This window comes from Siniperca chuatsi, linkage group LG23, assembly GCF_020085105.1.
Source record: "Siniperca chuatsi isolate FFG_IHB_CAS linkage group LG23, ASM2008510v1, whole genome shotgun sequence".
In the NCBI taxonomy this organism is placed as follows: Eukaryota; Metazoa; Chordata; class Actinopteri; order Centrarchiformes; family Sinipercidae; genus Siniperca; species Siniperca chuatsi.
This window is the reverse complement of record NC_058064.1, coordinates 7,874,540-7,892,462: the sequence shown is the minus strand read 5'-3', so window position 1 is coordinate 7,892,462 and position 17,923 is coordinate 7,874,540. Positions and strand designations below refer to the sequence as shown.

The 17,923-nt window shown below is 39.5% G+C and overlaps 1 protein-coding gene across 9 annotated transcripts in view; it reads right to left on the bottom strand.

The window, feature by feature from the left end:
- anks1b (ankyrin repeat and sterile alpha motif domain containing 1B) overlaps nucleotides 1-17,923 on the bottom strand; it is a 235,707-nt gene that overhangs the window by 136,028 nt on the left and 81,756 nt on the right. For 8 of the 9 annotated variants that reach the window (XM_044185785.1, XM_044185784.1, XM_044185790.1 and 5 more), the window contains 4 exons: nucleotides 15,889-16,032; nucleotides 7,767-7,842; nucleotides 5,097-5,198; nucleotides 452-574 (listed from right to left, as the gene is read on the bottom strand). In XM_044185785.1, coding sequence (XP_044041720.1) covers nucleotides 452-574; nucleotides 5,097-5,198; nucleotides 7,767-7,842; nucleotides 15,889-16,032 — 445 coding nt within the window. Of the gene's footprint in view, nucleotides 1-451; nucleotides 575-5,096; nucleotides 5,199-7,766; nucleotides 7,843-10,768; nucleotides 10,925-15,888; nucleotides 16,033-17,923 lie in introns of those variants that run through there. The other variant, XM_044185792.1, reaches the window with a different exon arrangement.

Below are 17,923 nucleotides of genomic sequence, written 5' to 3'. Positions count from 1 at the left end.
GCCCATACTGCAGAAATAAATACTACTTCAGATCAAGTTTAGGAGGTACATTTCTCCCACATAAAAAGATATATAAATGCACAAAAATCAGCTTAAATATATTATCGTTGAAAGATTAATTCTTCCTCTGGGCTGCAGAGTTGGCCTTCAGTATATTTCCTTTACTTATATGAATGCATTTTTTATCTGATTATTTCTGAGATGTTTGGCATATTTTAAAACATATTCTGAACCTCATGCAAAATGTAATTTCCAGTATGAGTTGTTATTCAACATCTATGCTGCTGGTTTCTGTCCCTTTCTCAAAAGAAAATCTTATTTTCTACCACTTTGTCTTTTTTGGATTGAAACATTTCTGGTCAGAAAATAATAAAAATGTCTTTATGAGCACCCTGAATCTCTGTAATTAATGTATTGTGGTACACAATTGTGTATGTGTGTGTTTACTCACTCTTGTGTCTGAGGGAGGGGGAGGCAGAGGGCGATGGAACGGAGGTTCGAGGTGCAGGGATGGGACACTTGCGAACAGACTCCTCCACGATACTCATCCTCTCCATCTCATCCATCATATATTCTAAAGAGACATGGGGACAAAGTGATGAGAAGGGGTCAGAAGGTGGAGGGTGAGACAAGATGAAAGACAAGAAAGAGGGGGAAAGTAGAAATATGTTGGGGAAACAGGAAGAAAGAGGAGAAAGAGACATAGGCCCAAAGAAGAATTTGGAGGAGAATGTGATGGTGGTGGGAGGGTGGAGAAGGATAAGGGAGGAAAAGCATTTCAGAGGCATTTTACTAGATCAATATAATAGCACAACCATCAGCATGGTAAACAGCTTGTGCTGCATTCAATTCGCACTTTTCTCCACACTGCAAATTCACTTCACAGCTTCTGCAAATAGAGCTCTGCTGTTCATAAAAGCAAAAGATAAGAATTATGTGGGAAAAGAAGTGGGTAGGAAGGAGGGAGGAGGAAGAGAAGAGAAAGCAGATTCAGGTGTGCAGGCAGAAAATAGGTTGACGACTCAATAATAAACTTGCTTAAGTGAGGCATTAGCAGCCAAAAACACACAAACACAATTACACAGAGAAATCATGTGGCAGATTCCCTGCAGAGTCCTAATGAGGAACCCTATTAAATGTCAGGAAAGTGTGTGTGTAGTTTTCTACTACTATAAATTTTGACATTCAGCTCAATAATTATGATACACAACATTTGCATAGAAATATGTATGGGAATGTGTATCAGAGTCAGAAAGGAAGGATTAAAATGCTTAGACAGTTTTATTCCCCTGTACTCAAACTTCAGATTCTTCATAAACAGCAGAAGACATACAGCCTGGTGCTACAGATAAACTACTGCACTGCACTGAAGTACATAACCAGTTGCTGCTGGGCAGTAAAAAGTGAACTGTTAATGAATTCGAACAGTAGGATGACTCATGCTCTGTAAATCAAATGAGAATCTATTCATAATTAGGTGCCTGTGGCAACCAGAAAGCCCCTCAGCTGCTACAATTGAGTAAATGACAGGTCTTTTGGTCTTTGTGTGTGTGTCCTTTTCTAACTCCTCTCCAACAGGAAATGGCATGCAGCTGATCTTTTTACTAAGTCACAGCTGTGTCCTTTTTCTCCCTCACTCTCCCTCTCTTTCTTCCTCGCCCTCACAAACACATTCAGTCTCCTATGTATGCTAAAGTCCAAAAATCTCTCCGTTTCCAGCACTGGTTTGCTGAGATTAGATTTTGATGTCTTCTATTCTTGACCAATATCTACTATCACATGACATTTAAAAAGCTACAAGTGGTCTATTCATGTCTTTAAAAGTGTTTCCATCTTTGATTCTGGACATTTTATTGTCTTTAGTTTCATAATCATCGTGATCACTGCATATTTACAAATATTCTGAGTCACAAAAAGGCACAGTATTTTATTTGCACTGCTCAGGATTTGAGCAGCAGAATTCAAAGGATACTGGATAAAGTTCAAGTGAAAAAAGACATTTAACATATTCAACCCTACTGACCCACCACTGGCCAGTCAGTAGAAGCTCATCCTGTGCAGCCAAGCTCTATTTAAAACCAAATATGTCAAGCTGAATGTTGGGGAAATGTGTACAACATAGTATGCAAGACATCTAGAATGTTTCCACTTGATGAGATAGTAATGCCATAAAAAAAAAAATCATGCAGTCTTGGGTTTACTGTAGCTTCAATAAAGAGCTGGAACAAGCTAACACAAAATATCAGAAATACTTTACTGATCCCCGAGGGGAAACTCTTTTGTTACAGCAGCTCACTATCACATCAGTGCACACAGGAAATTTGTATATGATGTCCAACATTGTGGACCAAAATGATTTTTCATAACTTAAAGCAGCAATAATTGATTTGTGTGGCCACTTAGGGGAAACAGAACAAGCTGTAAACACAACATTGACACCTTATAAAGTTGTTGTGGCAGACATGTTAGCAAACAGTTGTCTATTTACACATACAGCAGACATGGAGCAACATTAGCATTCGTTTGGAGTCGTGTTTCTGGCCACCTGACAAATTTAAGTCCACTATTTACTCTCCTTTTAGCTCTGTTTTTCTCTCCATCAACTCCTGAGAAAATGTCTTGCTCTTTATCAGCTAAATGCTCCACTATATTCACCAGCTAGTTGCTAACTTTATCTGTCTGCTGTTTGGTGTGGGGCAGGTAACATACAGTGCCTTTTTAAAGCTTTGTTGCTGAAAACAGCTGTCTGCTGCCACTGGAAACAAAGTTGATGAGAGCTGTAAGACTGAACCAAAACAGTTATGTTACGGGCCATAAAACCAAAACAATGAACTGAAAGACGCTAAAACCCTCCATAGAGCTGAGAGGAACAGCAGAATCAGGTGATTCTTCACCACGAGCAACCACTTTCACATTACACATCATCACTTGATCCTTTGTTAATATAAAAAAATTGATAAGTGCAGCTTTAAAACTACTTGAGGGGAAATAAAAAGGGGAAACTTGATGACCCTTTTTTCCTCATTTGTATATATCAGATTCTTTGAGCTCTAAACATGACATGGGAAACTGGAATCACCAATTCTAACTACATTTGCTTTGCATCACTGTGTTTTCCCTGGTTCAATATCAACTTTATATCTGTTATTTTCTAGCTGTGGCCAATTTGTAACATTCCTGAGATTCAGTCTGTGTTCCCCTTTCAATCTTTGCCCTCTAGTTAAGACCAACTCGCTGTTAATTTAGGCTCTGACATATTGTCCTCATCCCTCTATCCCTCCATTTCTGTCAGCCTTTATCTCACTCTCTTTAAATCATCTGTAACTGCGTGCCTTACATACACCCACAGATTACACAAGGACAGATAGTGAAGGCCTCCAAGCCACAGATTATAGCGTTCATACTGAGCCTCATAATCACCTCACGACAACACTGTCTTTAGAAGGTGCAATATGGAGAATCTTTGGGCAACGGGGACTGTGGAGCAAACTCACACTAACAATCACTGGTCACACACAAAACACACAGCAGTAAACAAGAGAGCCAAAACAGGCCTTTTAATGGCAGGTGGACCAAGATGAGGAAGACTGAAAAAAAAAGTGAAAACACTAAAACTCAAACTTATTTTTCTTTTGCTTGAATTTGTGCCGGACATTTAAGTCGCATAATGAAAAATGTCTGATTTTGTGAGCTTGCTCTTACTATCTTCATGTACACGTATGCAACAAAAAATTACCTCCTCCTGCTCCTCCCATCATGTGATTTGTTGTTTTTCTGTGTCATATATAGTAAACTGATTACCTTTGGGTTTTGGACTAATGGCTGGATAAAACAAGGGGGCTACTTCTATGAAGGTACTATATATGTTTTATATACTTATACTGTACATACATATTTATATGTATGTACAGTATGTTGGATATGACTTACTATTTCTATGTTTTGCACATTTGAGCCCATTCACCTCCCATCTTCACCTACTCACTCTTTCCTTCTGCTTCATGTTTGGTAGGCGTAGTAGTCCAACTCCTGTCTATATCTATCCTAGTCTATATGCTGTTCTTGCACAATGTGTGCCAGTACAGATCTTATAACAGTAGGTGCTGATACATTGCAATGTTTCTGTTACTGTGCAGATTCCTGGACATCTATTATAACTGCTTATGAGTGATTGTGATTTTGACTCCTAAAACAGTATATACTGTACATCGTGGGTCTGAACAAATTCAATGTATAGTAGACGCCAAAACTGCCACCATCAAGCACTCTATTATCCATTAAAATGAAATACTTCAACAAAACAATCAGCAGCTATGAATTTTGTCACAAATTCCAGAAAACATCGACAACCACCTTATTCAATATCCAACTTGAACAGTAAGACAATGGAAGTGAATTTGGAAGAACACTGTATTGTGGGAATATCAAGGACAACATTTACAGGGCCTGAGTTGTCTAACTATCCCACTGCAGCAAGTGAACACACACATACACACACACACACACACACACAGAGGAGATCCCATTGTTTCCCCAATAGAAGATAAACTTCCTGGAAAACAAGATTTCCCAACTGAATCACATCCGCATGCAACAACGGTCACAATGTCATACTCTACATCCACATGTTAAAAACATCTCAAAATGTGGCCCTTTCACATTTTTACAGCCTATATATACACACACTGCATGTCAACATGTCTGCAGGATTCATCAAGTGCATACTTAAATGTCACCTACAGCCAGTCCACACCAACTATCGAACATCGTCTCTTTGAGTAGATAAGACTTCTATTTCTACAAATGCATCAATTCACACAGTAAAGTCCAAAGGACATATCTGTTAGAGTTTTAGTGCAGCTGCAAAGTTCAGGACATTTAAATCTCGACACCTGTTCATGCTCTTGCACCTGTAAGTTTCTAATCTGTACATGAAAAACCCTGTAAATCTATAAAACTGTCAATACTGTATCTTTAGTCTTCATTATGTTCTACTACATTTACTGTACATGAGTATTCTATTTTTTGCTCCTGCAATAATGACCCAATTTCTCAAGTGAAACTCATCTAAATCTAAAGTGTGTGTCTTACTGTACCTTGGATAAGAGCAGTGATCTGCTGGGATTGCATTGCAGGATGTTCTCTCAGGATCTCCAGAGCTGTTCTCCCCTGGCTGTCTCTCAGATTGGTGTCGATCCCTGACACAAACACAAACACACAAGCAAACACACACACACAAAAAGTACAGTATAAGCATTCATTCCCATGAACAGCAGGGCAAAGGTCAAACCACAACACCCATGACTTTGGCAAACAAGATAAACCTAGTCATCCTTGCTAAAAAAGACACACTGAACAACAGACACAACCATACAGTGCTCTCACTTACACACATGTACATGCACAGACTGAGACTCAATCTGCTGACACACCCACTCAGTCACAAAACTCCAGTCAGCAAAAGATGAATGAGTTGCAGTCACCAGAGGATGAACGTGGGATTTTATTAATTCATGAAGAGTCTTTACTAACAGCATAAAATGTTTTTCATCAAGTTTTTGACCAGAGTTTGTCCTAGACGAAGGAGCACACACTCACTTTCTCACACAAACATGCACAATTTAACAAAGCTAAAACACAGAAACAAGGAACAAAAACAAACAAAGACAAGGCTTACACATAAGCTCAAGAGCATGCACACATAAGACACACACACCAAACAGACACAAATACACACACACAACACACACAAACTCAACAATGTGCAGGAAAAATACACAAAGTCTTTCTTCCACTATAAGTCCTCATTTACCTGACTGTTAGCCTGTTTAATCCCTTCCTGTGCTCATGAATCCAATTCAACGTAATAAATGTAATTCCAGTCACTCTGCTGGGCACCATAAGATATGAATTAAAGAAAAATGAATTAAAACAGAGAAAGCACATTTGGACCTAATGGAATGTGCCAGTTTTCTCTCTTTCTTGCTTACACATTTGACTGCTTTTCTCTTGCTTTTTATTAATTTGAATTTTCACCTTATTTCCTCTTGTATTTTGTAATTAATAAATAGAATGAATAATGAACTTTGGTGCTTAATGTTTATAGGAATTGTTTGACATTTAGGAAATGGATAGATGTCATGTCTGTTCAGTAAATTTGAAGCTACCACCAGCCACAGGTTAGCTTAGCTTAGTATAAAGACTGAAAAACGGGGGAAAAGCTATCCTGGCTCCATCCAAGAGTACAAAAATCTCTCTACCAGCACCTCCAAAGCTCACTAATTAATACGTTATACCTTGTTTGTTCATTTCATTAAAAAAAAGTGTAAAAACAACTATTTGGCGTTTTACAGGGGTTTATGTGCCAGACTATTTCTTTGGCCGGGAGCAGTTACCAAGCAAATGTCAGAGACCCCAGGAAGTCACTAGTCCCGCCCAAGAAATATGGGCACATAACCCCCAAGGGTAGCTGTTTCCAGTCTTTTTGCTAAGCTAAGCTAACTGTAGTTCATATTTAGCATGCAGACATGAGATATAACAGTGGTATTAGTCTTCTCTTCCAACTCTCAGAAAGAAAGTAAATGAGTATTTCCCCAAATGTCAAACTCTTCCTTTATGCCCAAACAGATGGGAATTTCTAACAGTGCTTTGGATTAAATCATAACAGCTACTAAGCTTGCATGTGAAATGAGCCATATCCAAGACAATTAAGCAAATTCCAACTGCCAATGAAAACTGTGTGATGTAGTTGAAAGCTCCAGAAAAGGCTTTGATTAAAGCTTGCTTTGACAAACTACTATTTCCAAGGTTAGGAATCAAAGAAATTGGTTAAAAAAAGAGTGCCAATTCTCATCAGTAAATCCAAAACATGACAAAGATATCTTTGGTGCACTGACTATATATTTCAACATCCTTAGCTGCTTTCCCTGCATCGTTTATGATTGACAATGAAAGGCTGGCTGCCCATCCTGCATCCCCACAACAACCCCCTTACCTCCCCCCTCGTTTGAAGGGTTGTGTAGGGTTAAAGTTCAGTGAATCAGGCCGGCACAGCCCGGTGTTGATACAGGATGTTAATAAAATCAAGGCCAAAAGAACATGGCCACTCACAGGAAGTCCTGCAGGAAACAGCAAGTGCTAAAGGAAAGTGGGTGGGTGGTGGCGGTGGTATCAAAGGACAACAGTGTCCAGACTCAGTCTGCTCTGAATATAAGGAGTGCAAATGTACAAAATGTATTTTTTCCCCCACATTTTTAAATTCAGTTTTATTTTTTTCATTTCCTTTACATGTGTTAATAGCTATATACACATTTTTATTTGCTAACATTTTCAGATGAAGTGAAAAAAACACACATAATTTCTCTGTGTGAGTGATTTATTCAAACAGGAGCTGAACACCACAGGGATTGGTTTTTGTCACTACTATAAACCATGACCTTTGACCCATTATCAAGTTGAGTGACATCAAAATGAGACACCACACCTGTTGAACTTTCAGCACCTTCTCTAGATATGACTGAAAAAATAAAAAACAATAATAAAGCTGAAGGTCCAGGATTTTATAACAGTGTAAAAGAATGCAGTAGACAGATGCCTGGAGTTCACCTGACGGCAAATTCAACCCACCATCTGGGTAAAAAAAAAAAAGAAAACATGTGGAGCATCTAGCCGCAGGTTAAAATAAGAAGGGAAAACAAGGGAAACACACACACAAGCAAACACACTCACAAAGTTTTTGTTTTACCAGGATACATTTTTAGACCCACCTGAGTCAAGCAGAAGGCGAACTACATCCATCTTCCCAAAGAGAGCTGCCTCATGAAGGGCACTGCCATTCTCGGTCTGAGAGAGAGAGACAGGGAGTGTGTGTATTAATATTCTATCACTTTAACAATTGAAAACAGAGACAAAAATAGATATAAAAAACAGAAGTGGATTAGGAGCACGAAAGGCATTACAAAAAAAAGCACAAGGATTAAAAAAGGAGCAAGAAAACAATATTTTGATTTGATACAATCTCTTTTTCTCTCTGGCAGTTAAACGAAAGATTATGCGAGGTTAAAAAAAAGTCACATTCCCTCGCCTGCAAACAGCATGAGGCCATGCCGATTTCAAACCGTGACACAAGCAGCAGGAGCCTGTGTGGAAACGTCCCAATTTCCCTCACCATACACCGGCCTGCTTCTAATGGGGATATTACAGATGTGATGCAACACATGGAAACTAGCGAGGGGAGGGTGCTGGTAAGTGCTTCATCTTAGATCAGCAGTGATGAGAGAAACGATTACTCCGACAAGCCCAGTTTTAACAGAGCAACAGGAGCCACAATAAGAACAAAGAACAGCTATTTAGTCACCCTGCGTGGGACGAATTAGAACAAACATAACTAGATTTAAAGCTACCAGGTGAAGAATTTTTATGTGTCTATGACATATGTCATAACATAAGTTTTTGTTTGTAGAAAAATGAAACAGGTGGGTAGTGGTGAGCCCTGCTATCTGCCATATGCAGTCTTTTGATACCACCAGGGTCGCCAAAGTCATACATTTTCTAATACTACACATAATTCACTTTTGTTCTTAATTAGACAAAAAAGATGTTGTGTTTTTAGATTTATTTCTTTTGTTTCATGCTTGTTACATTATTATGTGTGATGTTTATATCCTTTTCATCTTCTTATTTATATTTTAGGTGTGCCAGGACTATGAGTGCATAGTGAAGTCAATTTGTATTATATAACCCAAAATCAATGCCAAAAAGTAGTGTATGCCAATATTTATCAGGTTACTGGGCAACAGTTTTTAGGTACACCAAGCTAAATCAAATGCAGTGTAACACAAAAGCCCTGCAATAAATCCTACTTTCGTATTAGTCTACCCTCATTCATACTGTTTAAACTGGGTGGAAAAAATATTAGAAACACTTCTCAGTAAAATGTAATACAATTCAATAGAACCACAGGCAGCCTGGAAAATGACCACACAGTTGAATCAACACCTCTCAGTTTCAACAAAAACTGAACATTATAACCTTCATGAAGGTTGAATTTATTGCAGCGGTGTCCTATCATCCAGCATGTAAATTTACCTTTTTTTTCCTGACTGTGCAATGCATGATGGTAGTTGGCTCTCAGTTAGTGACCACTGGTAACTTGCACCTGTACACTACTTTTTACAGTGCACTGTGGGATAGTTTGAGTCCACTATTAGGGTATTTCCACTATGGGGGGGCAGTTGCGCTGAGCCATTACCCTGAAGAGCCCTGAGCATGCGACTCTACTGGTTACACTGGGTGGCACAGTAAAAGACATTGCCTACCTTGCTGATCTTGATCACGTGTGGGGGCGTTTCTAGCCACTAACCCTAATCAGAGCGACAGCATTTCTCCTCTGTGTAAACAACAGCGTTCAGAATGGAGCTCTTAGTGCTTGCCGTTCGTTTTATCAGCTTTGTTATATTGACGCATAGTGCCTATGAAGGAAATTATTGTGAGCTAGTCGACTCTGATGATGAAGAAGGCTTCAGGAAACTCAGGATGTCTTACACAGCGATGTTTAATGAGACTCGGCTGAGGATAGAAGTACAAGGTGAAACCCAGTGCAGTGACAAAACCAAGTCTGAAGTTTCTCTTCCTGATCCAGAGTATTTATCCCTTACTAGCCCTATAGAGTCTAACGTGTTCTCCCTACAAGGTTATGCTTTTCTAGTCTAAATATGTGAATTCTAATGCTTACCTAAATCACGCTGGAACTAGGAGGTCACATGTATTACATTTTAAGAGGAGACAGTCTGTGACATGTACGTCTGAGACAGAGAATGCAATCTACTCTCCTTGAGTGTCTAAGCAACGGATCTTCCTATCTGCACAGCTGCTGTTACGGGTCTACTGCAGGAGACAGCAAAATGAACTAATGCTAGAGACACAGAGGTCGTTTCATTTCTAGGTTTGCAAGTGACCCAAAGCGTGACGTGTATGACTTGTACCTCACCTGACACCCACATTAGGGTCCTCTAAGGAAAATTCCTTCACAGTGCCAATAAAAACAACAACAGAGGGAGAACTGCTGAAGCTGATGTTGTGATTCTTTAAATGCTCCTCTCTCTCATCGCTTATATATGACGACACATTCTTGAGCCAATCCGGTGACTAGGATGATACACCTGCACCTGAGCTAATGTGCTGGCTGTGACGACATGGCTCTGTTGAAGGGGGGTTGCAGCCCTGCTCGGCCTTGCTAGCAAGCAGGACCACAACAGCGCAGCTCAGCGTAGTTAACCTCTTCTGTGATACAACATAAGATTTCTTGTGCTTTCAAGGTCAAAGGTCATGACTAGGAAAAACAATTCAAAGGCACATAAATGACAACAGTATAAGACACTTCTACTTCTCATGTAGTTACTGCTATAAAATGTTTGTGGGACATTAGGTTTAACAAACTGCCCTGTACACCTTGCTTGAAGCTAAAATATCCATATCCATCAGGGACTAAAGACTTAAACCACACACTCATGTGTACACGCTGCCATGATAAAAAAAAACACTCACACACACATGCAGCAACATACATATGCTGAATTCGTCGCATCCTTCACGGTTGGCTTCCTGACAACACTGATGAAAACCTGGACTGAGCCAAACTCCCTGCCTTAATGAAGACAAATTATTTGGATGACAGCCAGGTCTGCTGATACGCAGCCGGGAAATTCAACTCAACGCAACACTGCACCAGATCAACACGCTCGTCCCCTGCAGGGAATACTAAACTTACTGTAGCCGTTCTGTTTCCTCTGCAACAAAAGTGTCATCGGACAATAGGTCAGATGCAGCCACTCCTATGTCCTCAAAAGGTCAAAGGTCAATTGTCCAGTTCTCTTAGAAGAATTTTTCTGTTGTAAATCCCAAGTGAAAACAGATGAGTGGTCACATTTTCAGCTTCATTGACTGTATCAAACTGTGCAAGTTTAGCCCGAGGAGCAAGTCTTTTACCCACAAGTGAGGAGGTGGGAGTGCAGGAAATGATCCACCCCCCCACCACCCGTCCGTTTCCCACGGCGATTACACAGTGATGTCACAAGGAAACAAGGATGGCGATTCTCACTATAACAGTTTCCGGGAATTGAAAGGCAGATGACTTTCTGTTTCAGGGCTGCTGGCAGAAATGTAGCCATCGATGGTGATGTTGGGATGAATGTAAATGCTCAAGTCCACTTAGAAAAGGCAGTCTAGTGTGTTTATGTGAGAGTGTTTGTGTTTATATACTAAACTTTTGCCCTGTGTTGGCTGCCTGCCCACCCAGCAGCAGGTTCCACCATAGGGACTTCCCCTCATGATTATGGAAATAGTCAGAGAAGGAGAGAGAGACACAGAGAGAGACATAGCAAGTGAAAAGAGAGAGAGTGACTGTGCTGCTTCTATAAATTATTCATTCACACTCAGAGAGTGTTAGTGCAGGTCACTAATTGGAGTCAAGCCATATAGGTCTGTCTCTCTCTCACATATGTACACACAAAGTGCTTTCCACTCATGACAATTTACAAGGTGGCCATCTGTGAGTCGCCTACAGCATCCACTCTTTACTGTCAACAGTATAGCTAAAGAGAGGGAGAGGAGAGGAAAAAAGAGGACAAATCAGAGACTTGCTGTGTGTATCCTAACCCACAAGAACAAGTGAGAAAGAGAGAGCATATGACTTGGGCATATTGATCGCAAGTCCAGCCTGGATTTTGCCTTATTCATACGGGACTGCTGTCACAGGTTAATCTCTAGTCATCATTGATTATATTTACATAAACACTAGTATGAGTTTTGAGCCTTATTCTCGTGGTAGTTTGTGGTGTAGTTACCAGCCTGCTAGAGTTAGCTTCTCCACATATTCATCATGGAATAATATAGTAATAATTTAAGGATAATTGAAGACAAAATGTTTGTTTCTGCATTACAAGTATCAGACTTTCTGTATAATAATATAGTAATCAGTAACAAAGGGCATTTTACCAAAAAGTGAACCTCTAAATCATCTTATAATTAGCAATAAAACCATTAAACTTGCCTGTTTCTATACTGCTAATGGTAATGTAGCTGAATATTAACTGTGCACAAAGAGATCTTTAACTTTTTATATATACTTGAGTTTTGAGAAACCAAAATAAGAGTTTATCTGATCTGTGATCTGTACATGTGCATGTACACATAACTGGGATACTCCAAACACTCGATCATAACCTTGTTACCAGTGTGCATTAAATGTTTAAACATCAGTGACATTAAATGACACTCCCTTTCTAACAGAAATGCCTGTTCACCAAAGCCAAGTAGTGTTGGACATTTGTTCATGAAGCCAGATCAGATGACATGCGTCATCTCACTCAAATTGACCTACGAGTTTAACCCACCCAGAGGGCAATTTCGCTCGCCAGCAATAGATTAATGTAATGTGCATTAGGCCTTCCTGTGTCTGTAATGGAGAAAAAGGGAAAGATGGTGCTGTTTCTACACATTATTTTCAGGCAAAAAGAGACAGAGCACAAGAAGAGTGAAGGGTAACTTGCAGAAAAGATTTGAGGTATCAAAGGCTTGCAATGCTCATCATCACAAGGTAGAGACACAACGCGAGAGAGAGAGAGAGATTTGCAGCAGTGTGTATAGTGGAAGGACGAGGCAAATCAAAGGCGTGTAGTGTTCATCTTCACTAGACACATGGAGCCTGAGGCCAAATCCCTGCAGAGAAACACAGCCCTCCTCTTCAGATCAGAGCACACACACACACACACACACACACACACACACACACACACACACACACAGGCTGCAACAAGGACAGAAGGCACAGAAAATGGGTGCAACGCCGCTGAGTCATGCGTCTCCTCGCTGTGAGAGCACCAGAACGACATCCATATCCAACAGGTCAAGTTGTTTCTGTCTTTCCAGAAATGAAATACACACAAACACACACACACATCCATGCCTACCAAATTCTCCTGACTGCAGTTGCAGTATGTTTGAGACAGATTTGAACATATTCTGGAGGGCAGGGGCACAACGTGACAAGTATTCTCCTAAACAGATCTGTTTTCTTGCAGTCACAGACCCTCCTCAGCCTTTAACTATACAGCAGAAAGCCATTTTACATGCTTCATATACTATATATAAACTGTACTTAAAGGAAGAACACAGCATCTGTTATGCCATATGTCTTTGTAGCAAATGAACATCGAGTCAGATTAGATTTTGCCAACAGTAAAAGTGAATTTATAGTCTCAGATTTATCACCAGTCTGTACAGTAACAACTATTGCAGACTTGCAGGTTAAGAAGGGATTTTTCTTTATGGGATTTATTTATTCTCATGTTTGTTGAGCAAACCCTGATATTGATTGCTCCCTGCCGCTGTGGCTCCTCAGTATCTGAACTGTCTTGTTTCTTGATTCAGACTCAGCAGCTTCCTGAGGCTTTGAGTCTGACTGAGCCCCGAAACCATTGAAGCTGGTTTTCCTTCAATCCTTCATGATCACCCAACAGCACTCACTGGAGTTAAGAATCTCAGTGTGAAAACAATACCCCCCTACAGACATTCCAGTGTCTATATATAATTAGGGATTCATAAGACAGCACCTCCATAGGGTCACAGGTAACTACTTGCGCTGCAGATTGTGTTGTTTACTTGACTGGAAGACACATATGACTCCTGAAAAATTTACTACAAATATGTGGTTGTCTAGTTGAGAATCAGATGCTCTCATTTGCCAATAGATCTGACAAGACTGTGTGCAAAGTGCAAGCAATGTGCAAATGAATGAGAAAATGCTGCCCAGGATGTGCAAACTGACGAGTAATATGTGATTTTTAGCCAACATGGTTAAATTAATGACAGTCCCACCAGGCTCAGCTGTACTTTGTGTCTAGTGCTAATTAGCAAATGTTAGCTAACAAGTTAAACTAAGATTGAACTAAAAAGCATGTTAGCATTGTCATTTTGAGCATGTTAGCATGCTGATGTTAGCATTTAGCTCAATGCAGATATTCAATTATTTGTGCAACTATTCAATATATTTTTATGTGAAAAGTTTCATGCTCAAAAACATAATATCCTTAAAGTAAATGTGAAATTATGATGAAACCAAATATGAAATTTAATAAACTGGCTAACACTGAGTGAATGACATCTGATTTTAATACAGAACAAAGACTAAAGCTTGTAATGCTTACGAATGTGAAAATATGATGAGCCATCTGTAAGTACTGAGGATTAAATAAATAAACTTAAGCCTAGTGGGGACTACACAACTTTTGCCACAATTTGATTTTATCTAAGATGTTGTGTTGTTTATGCACCCCCATGTCTACATGAAAACAGTCAAAATAAATGTCTTGTAATGTGAATATTGTAGTCATTCTGATCAAATAATCAGAAAGGACTCAAATCAAATAGTCTTAAGACACTGATTAGTACAGCAAAGGGCTGTTTTTCTATACTTAACATTTAAGACAAGTGAGCAAATTCAAATAGTTCAGTTTGTCAGAGAAAATCGTCTCAAGAGAAAGGAAACAGTGTTGGTGTTGAAGAAAGCTGTAAAGCATGGCTGCATTTTGACAAGGCTTCACAAAAACAAATGGCCCAGAAAGGGTCGGGACAAAGCTGTGTTTGAATCGTCCGGACAACTCAGAATAAACAATAAGACAAAATGTAAATGAATGAAGACAAGAGCAGTCCAAACAGCATGACAGAATGACAGTGTGCAGTAATGAAGCTCCATAGACTATAAGTGAACCTGTATTTCTATTTCCTTGACTTCAGATGTAGTGTGTGTAAAGAGGAGGGAGAGGAGACAGTGAACTCTCAGGACCTCTCAGGAACACCCTGTCCTCTTCCTCCTCCTTTTCTTCCTCCTGCTCTCTCAATCTTTTCTCTCAATCAATTATTCAACCCTCACCACCACCACACCATGGGAGGCATGCACCGCATATACAAGCTCTCTGGTACACACACACACACACACACACACACACACACACACAAGAATGGAGGCAGACACACACGCTTTCAAAAGGAGAATCTGCCAAGCATTTATGCCTGTGGTGGATTATATGCACAAAAACCCAAGCTATACTCCCTTTTATTAAAAACATAAGACAGCAGCTTCTAAAGTATTTACATACAGCAGACATGAAAGGAGGAAGGAGATTCAGGGTCACAGAGATTTTGAAAGATTTACTCAGACAAAAGGAGAAAGATATCTTTCTAATCACCTTCTCCACTCGCAGCAGCATCAGATAATACAAATAAAATGTCAAAGTCAAGTCCGACTTTATTACTCGATTCTATTTAAGAACTTACATTTAACGACCAAAGATGTTTAACTTGTTTCTGTGTCTGTAAATGTGTACATATGTATCTTTTAAAGAGACATTGCACCCCAAAATACAATATTAAAAAATGTTTACTTTTAGCTGTACAATCATCTAGTGTTAATATTTGGACATGTTGTGCACAACATACTCAATGGTATTTCCAAAATCTGATATCTGTACAACTCACAAGAAAAGTGTCTTTCTAAAAATAATGACAAGATTACTCATGATAATCCACAAATCTTGATGTGAGCAGTTTACCTGAGTACACCTTCCAGGTGTGCATTTTAAAAAGAAACAGCTAACTGTGGATTAGCATAAGTACCATGTCATTCCTGTTGTAAACAGACATTACTAAGAGTTTATCAAATCCAATTTTGTCAGAAGGAAGATGGTTTGCCCCAAGCCGAAAAAGCAATATTATTATTATATCATTATTATTTTTGTCCGTAAGGCTACTATAATCTGTGCCAGAAATCTGTTAAATCCTTGGATGCTTATAGAGGACACTAACAGCTAAAAGCTGTTCATTTTTTCTTACCACACAGTTGACGTCCATGCCGGCCTCGAGCAGCGTCTGGACAGTGCTGTGGTGTCCGTTGCGTGCAGCCAGGTGAAGCGGAGTGTGTCGGCGAGTATGGCTGGTCATGAGGTTGGGGTGAGCGCTCACCAACATGCACACCACCTGTGAACAGCCAAGTTTGAAGAAACTGCGCCATTAGTCACCTTTTTGTACCTTTTTTTTTTTTTTTTTTTTTTTTGGGTAAACACAAAGTTTGAGTTTTTTCAGAAAGAAAGCTTGACCGGCAGAGCAACAATAACTAAAGGGGGTCAGGACTCAGCGAAGGGTCAGTTGAAGATGGAAAATCAGCATAGTGTTTTTTTCAACCAACCATGAATGGAAATATACTGTAGGTCTGTTTAATTATTTGTTTTGTAGTGCAAGTCCTTGTATTAAAAGACCTGTAAATCAACTTGAGTGTAGTAGAAGGTTGTTTGGAGTTGTGGTAGTGGAGCTACCCTTCTGTTTGATCAAGGATGGTGCCTTTAATAACTCAGCTCAACAACACGCGGTTCTCTCAAAAGTGTGTACTGTATGTGTGTATATAGTAAACTCTTGCCCTGTGTTAGTTACATCTCCATGCAGCAGGAGCTTCCACCATAGGTATTTCCCTTCATTATTATGCAGAGAGGGAGAGAGAGAGAAATAGAAATACCGCTACCTTTATAAATTATTCATTCACACTCCAACAAACCTGTATGGCTTGACTGCAATTACTCACTACCTTAGCAGAGAGAATGTGTGATTGCATTTGAACATCAGCAGGCATTTGTGGCACACGCCTCTCAGTGTGAATGTGAGCTTGTGTGTGTGTCACATTTTTGACAAAGGAGTAAAGTTGCAGTTCTAAAAATGTGTACTGCCTGCCTGTCTAGCACAGTAAGTATTTGAGGAAGTTTTCTTTTCATCATATAACCACCATATTTAAAATAATCAACAGCGACTCCTAGTTTGGAACAGCTGCTTGTCACTGCTAACACCCACTTTTGTCCTGGGGAACGTGCATATTGATTCACCAGCTGCTTCCTTTCACCTGCCAACTAGGAGCTTCACCAGGATACATAACGCATGCAGAGGTTCACATAAGCCTCCCAAAGATCCCACCCTCCAAACCACTAGAAGTTTCTGTTGCAAGGATTGTACCACCTTAACTGACTTTAACTTTATTAAATTTGTTGGAGTTGCAATTTTCACTGCAAATTAAATGTCATTAGGGGTACGCAAACATTTGTATGGCATTCTCATTAATTTCAAAGGCTTGAATCATTCTGGAGTGGAGATTTGAGCTTCTAACCTCTGGACGTACCAGAAGGTCAGAGTGAGATATTCCTTTCTCTGTCTTGCCATCAAACTATTAAATCCTCATGTGCCAGCTGAGGATGAGTCTTCCAGATAAAACCTGAAGGGTTAGTGGTCACGGCTGGTAATGATAATGATGTTTTAATTGACAAACTAAATTGATGACTGGATTGGATAGTAATGGCTAGATGTACTCCAGGTTTAATGTTATGTTGTCACATTGTATTTTATGTGAGCTTATGTGTTATGGGTATTAACACTTGTTTTAAATATTTACATCATATGCTTTATGTATCTCAGGTTCATCTTAATGTTCTATGTTTCGCCTGGCTGCAAAACAAATTTAAGTTAAATTTGAAAGTTGAAGTCACAACTGGGTTGGCCAGTATTGTAACACTTCAAGGAACATTTTTGACACTAACAATAACAAGAAAGTGCTAAATTATCAACAGTAATCAGCAGCCTACTACCAGATCTAATACATGCTGAATAAATGCGCCTATACCTTAAATTCAGGCTGAGAAGGGAGTGCACCTTTAACTTTTAAGAACTACCTTTATAATTTTATTGTGGATCAAAACAGCATGCATCTGGTCATATAAGAGCCATCTGCAAGAATGTACTCCCTCATTTTGACTACTACAGACTAGGTCCTTCGTATCAGATCATTTTAGAGATCATTTTAAAAGAATTCCAACTCAAAACAGCACTCAAC